The 11,945-nt window shown below is 49.3% G+C and overlaps 1 protein-coding gene and 1 pseudogene across 1 annotated transcript in view; both read right to left on the minus strand.

The window, feature by feature from the left end:
- Positions 1–11,744, minus strand: part of LRRC7 (leucine rich repeat containing 7) — a 169,441-nt gene extending 157,697 nt beyond the window's left edge. Inside the window, exon 1 of the mRNA XM_066623794.1 lies at positions 11,547–11,744. Within this exon, the coding sequence (XP_066479891.1) occupies positions 11,547–11,735 (189 nt within the window). The 5' untranslated portion in view covers positions 11,736–11,744. The remainder of the gene's footprint in view (positions 1–11,546) is intronic.
- On the minus strand, positions 4,965–5,084 carry LOC136650455 (5S ribosomal RNA; annotated as a pseudogene).
- Positions 11,745–11,945: the final 201 nt, after the last annotated feature.

Here is an 11,945-nt window from a genome sequence, read left to right on the forward strand (position 1 = left end):
GTTGTGAGCGAAGAGTCCATGACTCGCTGCAGTACAGAAGTGTACTCAGGACGCAAGCTCTGTAGACCTGGATCTTGGTATGTTCCGTCAGTTTCTTGTTGGACCAGACTCTCTTTCTGAGTCTGGAAAACGTGGTAGCTGCTTTACCGATGCGCTTGTTTAGCTCGGTATCGAGAGAAAGAGTGTCGGAGATCGTTGAGCCAAGGTACACAAAGTCATGGACAACCTCCAGTTCATGCTCAGATATTGTAATGCAGGGAGGTGAGTCCACATCCTGAACCATGACCTGTGTTTTCTTCAGGCTTATTGTCAGTCCAAAATCTTGGCAGGCCTTGCTAAAACGATCCATGAGCTGCTGGAGATCTTTGGCAGAGTGGGTAGTGATAGCTGCATCGTCGGCAAAGAGGAAGTCACACAGACATTTCAGCTGGACTTTGGACTTTGCTCTCAGTCTGGAGAGGTTGAAGAGCTTTCCATCTGATCTGGTCCGGAGATAGATGCCTTCTGTTGCAGTTCCAAAGGCATGCTTCAGCAGGACAGCGAAGAAAATCCCAAACAAGGTTGGTGCAAGAACACAGCCCTGCTTCACGCCGCTTCGGATGTCAAAGGGGTCTGATGTGGAGCCATCGACAGTGCCCATGTCCTTGTGGAAGGCCTTCATAGATCTCACGAAGGCTTTCTGATCTGGTCAGCAGGGACGGCCTCTTCAAGATCCTCCCCAAGATCGGATGTCCACCCAGGCTCCTCAGCATCATCATCAGATTCTGGATAAACTCTCTCTGCAAGTACCTGGAGCCTCTTTAGTGCAACTTGGGCAAACAACTTTCCTACAACGCTAAGGAGACAGATGCCACGGTAGTTGCTGCAGTCTTATGTTCTTATGTTCTTAAAAGATTTTGAGCATATACTGCTTCCACACAGCACATTTCACCACATAAGAACACAAGAAGAGCCCTACTGGATCAGGCCAAAGGCCCATCTAGTCCAGCTTCCTGTATCTCACAGTGGTTCACCAAATGCCCCAGGGAGCACACAAGACAACAGACACAATCTGCGTCCCAGTGCCCTCCCTTGCATCTGGCAATCAGAGGTAGCCAACCTCTAGAAACCAAGAGCTTGCACATACCTACTATGACTTGTAACCCGTAACGAACTACTCTTCCAGAAATTTGTCCAATCCTCTCTTAAAGGCATCCAGGCAAGATGCCATCACTACTTCCTGTGGCAAAGAGTTCCACAAACTAATTACAAGCTGGGTATAGAAATATTTTCTTCTGCCTGTCCTAACTCTCCCAATACTCAACTTTCGTGGATATCCCCTGGTTCTGGAGTTATGTGAGAGGGAAAAGAGCATCTCTCTATCTACACTGTCCATCCCCTGCATGATTTTGTATGTCTCAGTCATGTCCCCCCTCACGCGATTCTTTTCTAGACTGAAGAGGCCCAAATGCTGTAGCCTTTCCTCATAGGGAAGGTGCCGAGCCCATTTTGGTTGCTCTCTTTTGCACCTTTTCCATCTCCACTATATCTTTTTTGAGATGTGGTGACCAGAACTGAACGCAAAACTCCAGGTGTGGCCTTACCATCGATTACAATATTACATTACAATATTACAATACAAATCAATATTTCACCACCTGAAAACAGAACAAGCCAGCCACAGTTGGATGGGAAGCAGTTACCAGAATGCCTCCTTCCCCCACATGTCGAAAGAGAGGGGAGCCAGCCAGTGGCATCACTTCTGGATTGCTGAGCTTTTGCTGCTGGAGGGAGGAGAAACCAGCCATGGCACACCAAGTGCAGGTGCGTGTGCAGGTGTGCATGGTCACCAGCCACAGCAAGCACCTGTGGTTCCCCTGCTCACTGCTCTTCAGCAACAACTAAGCCTCCTGCCGGCCATGTTTGAGGCAGATGTGAGGCTGGTGCGGCCGAGGAGGGAGTGATGCTGGCACCACCTTAGCACCCTGTTATGGCTGGTAACCAGGGCAGATCGCACACACCCCACCCCCTGCTCCCACTGCTATGCCACTGCAGTCAGCTAGAATTCTGTAGGCCTAGTGGGAGCACTCTGTTAGAATCCAACCGATTATTTTTCCTTTCTCATGCTTTTTCCTCTCACTCCCAAACCAAGGATAGAGATTCACAACTAACCATACTGAAAAGTTAACAAGGTAAACCTGGACAGGCTTTCTAACTGCTTTAACAAAAGCTTAGTGGCAATAAGCCATGCTTCCACAGGCATCCTCTTCAGGCCTCTTCCCTTGACCATTTCCTTGCCTTCTGCGGGCAGTCCAGCAAATAAGCCACAGGGGGAAAGGGCAAACTGAAGTATGGGGACAAAGGAAAGTTGCAGGTGTGAGTATGGACATGCGGGGAAAAGAAGCTCCTGCCAGTCTGGCTGAAAACAAACAGTGTTCAAACAAAACAGTTTACAACTATAAACTTAGGTGCCCTTTAAGTGCATAGGTTACAGCAACAGCATGGGAGTTGTTTTTCTATGGCGCAATTGTAAGATTTAAAAGCCCAGCATCAAGTGAACAGTGGTCAATCTCATCGTTCTTTCTCCCCTAAGGATCAATTCCAGGGTAAAGAGAACTGATACTAGATAGCAGGAATAGTGAACAGAGTCTAAAGAGCTTTGGCCACTTGTGTATTATTAGGAAGCATACAAGCTATGCTGCCATGTCTGACCATAAATACAAAGCAGATAACCAGAAATATAAAGCAAAGAAATGGTACTAAAATAAGTTGAAAGGGTCAGTCAATTCTACAATTATTCAAAACAAACAACAAGTGTACATGCTATGTTATAAATCTGTACTGGAACAAGGAATTAGGTTGGCCCTTGCCTGGAAAACAAAGCAATTTTCCACCCAGATCATGATCATCATATCCAGGGCCAGCCCAACCAGATGCCACCCATGTTCCCCCAGGCAAGACAGAGGAATGCAGGCTGGGGTATTTGGACACCCCCCCCCCACTAGGAGCAGGCTGGCACCTTCCTTCCCAAGGAGGCTTGACCAATCCCAGGATGCCCAGGGCGAGGGGCACACTGGGAAATGTAGTCCTTGGGGCAAAGTTGCACATGTAGAGAGCTCCATGATGAGATGCGGCACTTCTGCCTGCCTGCCTGCCCAGCCAGCCTTCTCTCCTACCTCCCCCCACCATGTTTCACATGCCCTCCCAGCCTCACGCTGCCCCACCCACCACAGCTGCAGAAAAGCAGCAAGTCAGCAGGCAGCACGTACAGCAGAGCAGAGCAGCCCAGCCCAGCCTCTCTCTCCCCGAGATGCCTGGAGGCTAGCCATACTTCACTAGGGAGGTGGGATGCACAGATTGGTGTAGTGGTTTGGGAGGTGGACTTAGACCTGGACGATCCAGGTTCAAATCTCCCCTCAGCCACAAAGCTTCCTGGGTGACCTTGGGCCAGTCACTTTCTCTCAGCCTCACCTACCTCACAGGGTTGTTGTGAGGACAAGAAGGAGGGGAGGAGCAGCTGTGTAAACCGCCTGAGCTCTTTGGAGGAAGGGCGGTATAAAAATGTGAATAAATAAATACCTCAGGCATACACTGTTGCTTTTCCTCCTCCCTCTTCCAGAATTAAAAAGGAAGAGGAGACAGAGAAGAAGAGGAAATGTGGAGGAGAGGAGAGTGCAGAGTGAGAACACTGGAGAGGGGGAACCACATCATCTGGCAAAGGGGCAGCAGTCAGCATGCCACCTCAGGTGTCAATAGGTCCTGGGTTTGGCCCTGATTCTATCAGACAAAACACACCAAATCCTGAGTATGATCAGCTTGTTGAGTGAAGATCACCTACCAGCTGAATCAGCTGCCACATGTTCTGCATAATGAATGTGAGCAGATATAGGCCAAAATCGTGAACCATGCCTACTTTATTGCCTCCAGTTCCTTTGCAGAAATCTGGGCAAATCACTCAGTTTCCTTCTCTACAAAAAGATTACTTAGATCTAAAAATAAAGTAGCCTAGAAAGTTCTACAAACACTTCTTGAAGCAAATTAAATACTACCTCTCCTTAGTACCAGCAAGTAAAATTCATTTTTCAAAATACTAAAAAAGGAAAAAAGTCATGTCTTTCATTTACTATCACTAATTAGCTTTTGCAAAGATAATACTTTCTGTCAGCTTGTCTCCTGTTCCCCCTTGAGATTGATGCTACTGCAGCTTCAGTAATTTGGCGGATAGATGTTCTAAAGCCTTATTTTGTCTTCACAAACTGCTGTACACAGTGGTGTCTCCCAATAAAAGACACAGTACTACAGAAACATACAGTCTCGGAAGAGCTAAGCTGTAAGGCAGCTAAAAGGCCAGTCAGTCTAGTTCCCTGAACATAAAATATAATAAGCCTGTGTTCATTCAGACTTTAAAAAACTGCACCAGCTGAAACCTCTTCACACAGCTTCATAAACATAGAGGCTTTAGGACAGTCACTTGAGGCACAATCCTAAACAGGTCTACTCAGAAGAAAGTTCTATTTTGTTCAACGGTGCTTACTCTCAGAAAAGTGTGGTTAGGATTGCGGCCTCAGTTAACTAAATCTTAATTGATTAATTGCATGAGTTTTTTTCAACAATTATGGATTAAATCTGAAGACATGTGCCTATGCTTAAAGCTGAAATAATAATTTCAGAGAGAAAACATCTTTGGGTTGATATGATGTATCCCTGTCTCACCAATTTAGGCAAGCCATTTCCTCATGTGTTAGAATAACCCTTCTCCATTAACATCTGTATTTACAGGATTTACATGTACTGACATCCTAACCCAAGCCGAACTGCTCATGCTGTGATGCAGGGATGCCGAAATGGCTGCTGCTGTATCCAGCAAGGGCAAAGAGGCTGCTGGAGAACTCCCTGAGGTAAGAAGACTTTAGTCCCCTTGCCCCAGGGAAAGCTCCAGCAGCTGCTATGGTTGGCAACCTTCAGTCTCGAAAGACTATGGTATAAGCCTACAGCACCCGGTATTCCCAGGCGGTCTCCCATCCAAGTACTAACCAGGCCTGACCCTGCTTAGCTTCCAAGATCAGATGAGATCAGGTATGTGCAGGGTAACAGTTGCTGCTAATGGCACTTCTGAACCAGCAAAAATCACTGGATCAGGCACATGCAGCCTTGTGTCAGCAGATGGAAAGGGGGAAAGGTCCCACCCTCTCACTCCAGTCTGCCTTCCCTGACCCTGTCACCACCCTCCTCCACTCCCATCACCACCCTTACCTGCTTATTTCATCCACTTCTCATCCTTTCCACCCCAGAACACCTCTGCTCCTCAGTTATGAGCTTACTGTCATTGGTGTGAAGGCCCAGCACTTGCCCATGCTGGCATCCAATGCGAAGCGTTTTCTGGCACTTTCTCAACAGCCATTGCCAAGGCTTGCCAGAGACCAGTGCTGGAGCCCTGGTGGATTGGGTTGCCAATTAAACTTTTTTGTGAAGATGCTTCCCAATTAATTTTATAGTCAGTACAAATTTCTAACCAATTAATCTTGTTGATCAATGACAAGTTACAGCTCTACTAGGAACCCTATCTTTCTTTGCATCTGGTCAATGTAACTAGACAACACAGGAAAAGGAGTAGACTAAAGGAAATATTAAGATGAGCTAGTGCATATACACAGAAATGTATTAGCCTTTGACCAATGGTCCTAATCAGGTGTCACTAGTAGGATTAGTTCTGATCTGCTATTAAAATCAGGCACAAAAAGCGGTTTTTAAGCCATTTATTGTTGACTAGTCTGAGATGAAGAAAATCAGGTTATTTTACACCACAATCCTATGCCTACCTACTTAGTGGTAAGTCCCATTGTGTTAAATGGGTCTTATTCCTAGGAAAATGTGCACAGAACTGCAACCTTAGACTAAAGTTGCAATCCTATGCACAGTTGAGAATAAATCTCCTGGAATGCAGCTTGACTATCCAATAAGGGCGCAATCCTAACACCTTATGTCAGTGCTTTCCAGCACTGACATAAGGGCAATGCAGCTCTGAAGTAAGGGAACAAACATTCCCCTACTTTGAGGAGGCCTCTGTGAGTGACACCCAACTGCAGGATGCAGCACATGTCCCATTGGCACTGCTATGCCAGTACTGGAAAGTACTGACATAAAGGGTTAGGATTGCGCCCTAAGTGTGTACAGTTTCTGACTGTACATCATGTAATAATATCAGCCCTCACCCCCCAAAAATCAATGAAGCTATCCATTAGAACAGGGGTGCCCAAACCCCGGCCCGGGGCCACTTAAGGACTCCCAATCTGGCCCACGGGGAGCCCCCAGTCTCTAATGAGCCTCTGGCCCTCCAGAGATTTACTGGAGCCCGGGCTGGCCCGATACAACTGCTCTCAACATGAGGGCAACTGTTCGACCTCTCTCATGAACTGTGGGATGAGGGCTCCCTCTACTGCTTGCTGTTTTATGTCTGTGATGTGGTAGCAAAGGCCGGCCTTGCTTCACATAAGGTCTTTTACAAGCCTTGAGCTATTGCGAGACCTTCATTCATTCATATAAGTTCTATCTCTAATATTTATGTAAATTTATGTAAACTTATTCAAATTTGAAATGTAAATTAATTCTTTTTCCCCCGGGCCCCATAAGAACGTAAGAACAGCCCCGCTGGATCAGGCCATAGGCCCATCTAGTCCAGCTTCCTGTATCTCACAGTGGCCCACCAAATGCTCCAGGGAGCACACCAGATAACAAGCACACCAGGTTGCAGGGAGACCTGCAACCTGGTGCCCTCCCTTGCATCTGGCATTCTGACATAGCCCATTTCTAGAATCAGGAGGTTGCACATGCACATCATGGCTTGTAACCCGTAATGGATTTTTCGTCCAGAAATTTGTCCAATCCCCTTTTAAAGGCATCTAGGCCAGATGCCATCACCATATCATGTGGCAAGGAGTTCCACAGACCAACCGCACGCTGAGTAAAGAAATATTTTCTTTTGTCTGTCCTAACTCTCCCAACACTTAATTTTAGTGGATGTCCCCTGGTTCTGATGTTATATGAGAGTGTAAAGAGCATCTCTCTATCCACTCTATCCTTCCTGAGCATAATTTTGTACGTTTCAATCATGTCTCCACTCAGGTACCTCTTTTCAAGGTTGAAGAGGCCCAAACGCCGTAGCCTTTCCTCATAAGGAAGGTGCCCCAGCCCAGTAATCATCCTAGTCGCTCTCTTTTGCACCTTTTCCATTTCTACTATGTCCTTTTAGAGATGTGGTGACCAGAACTGGACACAATACACCAGGTGTGGCCTTACCATAGATTTGTACAACGGCATTATAATATAATAATACACCTCTGCATTAGAAGAAGAGCCATAAAAACTGACACATGGTTCATCACACTTGCTTCCAGTTTGGGAAAAGTTCAATGTATTTTTCATTTGAAGCAAATCAAGTCTCCCTCTTAACTACGAATGAACATACATACATGGTTAAAGTGAGGTGTATCTTCAGAACATTCATTTGAGCACATGACAGATCAATTCCTGTGCAGGTGTCTTGAATACCAGTGTTAATGAAGAATTTTGAACTGATGCACTGAAGCAGAATCTTACTCAAGCTGCAATCCTAACCACACTTTTATGAGAGTAAGCCCCATTGAACAAAACAGGACTTACTTCTGAGTAGATCTGGTTAGGATTGTGCCCCTAACCTCTTTTTGTTAGGACAGAACTAAACAGTATGTTTTCTAAAAGCAGGAAAATGGTGCATTTGTTGCCACACTAAGCAAATTTAGTTCCAGATACCTCAAGTCAGCAGTTTGCCAATCGCCCAATTCCAGCAGGGTGATCGAGGTTTGTTTAGCCGGGTCCTGAACACAGGAGCCCCCTCCCCTGTGAGGGGATTGGAAGAGGGCTGGAGTTGGGCAGATGCAGAGGTCTTTTAAGGACACAGCACCAGCCCTCTTCCAACTTTGCACATGGGCACTGTATGGACACAGCACCCGACCCGGCACCTGGTACCCAGTGGATTGGAATCGAGCCTGCTCGTGGAGCGATGAGGTGTTGGGTGTGTGGGGGGTGTCAAGCGAGCGTTAGGGCAGTGTTGCGGGCAAGGATGGGGCTTTCCGGGGGTTGAGGGAATGGGCCCAGGGGGTGGCTCTTTGGGTTTCAACCCCCCCCCCAGTGTATTGTCTGGAGCCAAGGCCCTTGTGCCTGGCTAGCACCCCTTGCCTGGCTCCGCTCAGCGGCAGTGCGGCAGGAGCCAGCCTCCTTGGGTCGCCCCTCCACAGGACCCCCCCCCGCGCTTTGTGACTGGCTCGTCTGCACCTCGTGACCAGCGTTCAACGGCGGGGTATGCCCGAGCTGCTCTTGGACGGATGTCCTTTCCCCAGCTTCTCTACTGCAGCTGGTAAGGGGCGAGGCCTACCGGGCTGCCCTGCCCATACCTGGCACCCTTGATGCCTCCTGGTGGGCGTGGCTCCCCTGGTGGCGCCGCGAGGACAGCGCAGCAGAGCCCAAGCTTGCCGGTTTGAGCCCCATGCATTATCTTGATGATTTTCTTTTTATGGGCCCAGCAGGTACTTCATGGCCCTGACAAGTGAACTGGGGGTCCCATGGCACGGGACAAGACCGAGGGCCCCTCCTCCTGCTTGACCCTTTTGGGCATCGAGCTTGATTCTGTGGCAGCCAGAAGTAGACTTCCGGCTCACAAACTAGAGGCGTTGACGTCCTGCTTACGGGCCTGGATCACACTGCACAAGTTGCAGTCTTTGGTGGGACACCTGAACTTTGCCTGTAAGGTAGTCTCCCCGGGGAGGGCCTTCCTGCGTAGGTTATGTGTGGCCATGACCGGTTTACATTCACCGCACCACAGGGTGCGAGTGACGGCTGCCATGAAGGCTGATATGGCCATCTGGCTTAGATTCCTTGAGGAGTTCAACGGGATCGCCTTGTGGCGTTCGGAGCAGCTCCTGAAGGCAGACCTGCAGGTACACTCGAACGCGGCGGGAGGTCATGGTTTCGGAAATTTTCTTTCGGGATCATTGGTGCGCAGCCCCGGAGTTGGGTGCAGGGCGACATTACCTCCGACCTCACTTTCCTGGAGATGTTCCCGATAGTGGTGTCCATGCACATCTGGGAAAAGGAGTTCCTGGACGCCAAGGTGCGCTTTTGGTGCGACAACCAGGCAGTTGTTGCCGTAGTGAACTCAATGTCTTCTAAATCCCCCAGGGTCATGACCCTGGTCCAGCATTTTGTCCTCCAGTGCCTACGCATCAGTGCCTTGTTTGTAGCACAACATGTACCTGGGGTTGAGAATTGCATCATGGATGCTTTGTCTCGATTTCAGAAGGAGCGCTTTTGGGAACTCGCCCCTGGGGAAGTACCGTCCCCAGACCCTATGCCTCCCTGGCTCTGAGACCTTGGCTTGCCGAGATAAATGAAGTAATTTGCGCCTCTTTGGCGCCCAGTACGCAGAAGGGCTACTCACGTAAGGTAAAAAGTTCGAGGACTTCAGGCAAGCTGCCACACTGTCCAGCCTCTGGCCAGCGCCGGTGGAACATCTGCTGCTTTACTTGTTACACCTGAAGAGGTCTGGGAGAGCGGTTAGCTCCTTGCTGGGTTTCATGTCCACTATAGCCTTTGTGTCCAAAGCTTCAGGATATCCTGACTTCACGCAGGATTTCAGGGTGCGGAGGATGTTGGAAGGCTGTGCCAGGATGAAACCCCCTGCCCCTGACCAGAGGCGCCCGATCTAACCTGAGCTACTCGGGGGCACTGCGGGGACCTTTAGTGCGTTCTGCTCGTCCCCGGGTGAGGAGCAGCTTTTCAAAGCAGCCCTATTCACGTCCTTCTTTGGCACATTTAGACCCAGTGAGTTCTTGGCCAGGGGCAAGTCGGAAGGGTTGGCTAGGGACCTGCAGAGGAAGGACCTCACTTAGGTGCCCGGTGGTATCTCCCTTATACTCAGACAGTCTAAAATGGATCAGAGGGGCCTGGGATGTGAGGTGTTTCTTAAAGAAGCAGTGGGTATGCCGCTCTGCCCGATTAAAGCATTGCAGGACTATGCAGCAAATTCCGGAGCATGAGTGGGAGCCCTATTCCAGCATGTGGACGGCTCCCCGCTAACCTTATTCCAGTTTAGGGCAGTTTTCTCGTGCACCCTATTGGCCTTGGGGTTGCAACCGAGGGAGTATAGCCTGCATTCTCTGCGCATCGGGACAGCCTCCATGGCCGCAGCGGTGGGATTGTCAGGGGAGGATATTCAAAGGATAGGACGTTGGCGTTCTTCAGCTTATCAGCGCTACGTTTGTCATTTGTAGAGGCAGCCTCCCTCATTGGCACCCCCCAGGTGGGGGGGGCGCTGTGAAGGACATGGGTGGTTTGCAATAACTTCTCTTCTTTCCCCCTACAGGACGCGGTGGTAACCCAGTTCATGTACTGGTCTGTGGCCACTCCATTGTATTTTGGGCGCGCAAGAGGGTGGCCGCAAGTCAAATTGGAATGCAGCTTGGGCTCGGCCCTGCCATGCATGTTAGTTGGTTGGCCAGGCGGGGTATGCGGTGGGGCCAGCTGCTGCCCACAATGGTGGAGTTACTGAGAGAGAACCCTCTACCTGATGTATTAGTGATTCACCTGGGCGAAAATGATCTTTGCAAGATATCTGGGCTGTCGCTGAGGCTCAAAGCATGCAAGGACCTGACCACCTTTCACGGTTGGCTGACCGACACGGTAGTCTGGTTGGACTTTCTACAGCGAAGGGTGTGGCGTGGGGCTGGTTGCTGCTCTAGGGATGAGAGGATGCGGAGGAAGGTCATGAAGGAGATTGGCCGGTTTGTTTAGCGGACTGGTGGCCAGGTTATACTACATCCTGCAATTGTCTTTTCACTACCTTTTGTTTACAGAAGGGCCGGGTTCACTTGTCGGAGAAGGGGGCAGACATCTTCCTGAGAGACCTGCAGGGTGGCCTTAAGGCGCTTCTCCCCTGGTTTGGGAGCAGGGGGGTCAAGTGCTAGGCTGACCCCTCCTGGTGGCAGGTGGTGCAGGTAGAAGGCATGAGATGGACCTTGGAGCGCACCTTCAGGCAGCATAGGCAGGACAGAACCCAACTGCAGTCCTTGGGAGCCCAGCGGCAGAGGACATAGACAGGGCCCTAGCCGGGACCGCGGGGTCCGCCTCAGAGGCTCAGCGGCTCAAGGCGGAACGGCCCGCGGTCCGGCTGCCTTCGCCTTATGGGATAGACCTGGATGAGCTGCGTTGCCTAGGAATGGGGCGCGGCTTGGAGATGGGTGCACGTCCAGCCTGGGGGGGGAAGATGCGATTCTGGTGCCGCCCCAGGGGTCCTGCCTCCACACCACAGGGGGCTTCGCTGCCTCTGCAAGTGTGGGTCTCAGCCTCCCTTCTGTATTAAATCTGCTAATAAAGTGGCCCTTTCTCCCATGTTTGTTGTCTCGAGTGTTCATTGGACAGTGCGCAAACAATGCCATAAGCTTGAGTTTCTTTTCATCTTGAGAGTTCCAGCATGCTCTAAATGTTCATTTAGCAAGACAACTGTATGTACATAAGAGAGTTAAGGCAGGATTTACCTTAGGTAGCTCTTCAATTTGATTGGCATCTAGATAAAGCTCCTCTAATGTCCGTTCAAAGTTAAAAACCTCCTTTGGCACCTGCTGAAGGCTGCAGTGGGAATAATCAAGAACTGAGATGATTTCTTCTTCCCCACGAAAACATCGGCACGGCACCAGGCGGCCAATAATTTTCCTTTTGGTTGTCATCTCCAAACACGGCACTAAAAATATAAATAAGAGAAAGAAAAACTGTTTTCCAAAATCATTGCTCATTGTGTAAGAAAAATACATTTTTTGCCTGCTGAATTTCCAGTCAACAGCATTGTCATATATAATTGGTCTTAATGATAGAAATGATCAGTATAAGTCCCATAAGACTCTTTTCCATGGTAAAGTACCAATATAAGATATACTAAT

This window comes from Tiliqua scincoides, chromosome 4, assembly GCF_035046505.1.
Source record: "Tiliqua scincoides isolate rTilSci1 chromosome 4, rTilSci1.hap2, whole genome shotgun sequence".
In the NCBI taxonomy this organism is placed as follows: domain Eukaryota; kingdom Metazoa; phylum Chordata; class Lepidosauria; order Squamata; family Scincidae; genus Tiliqua; species Tiliqua scincoides.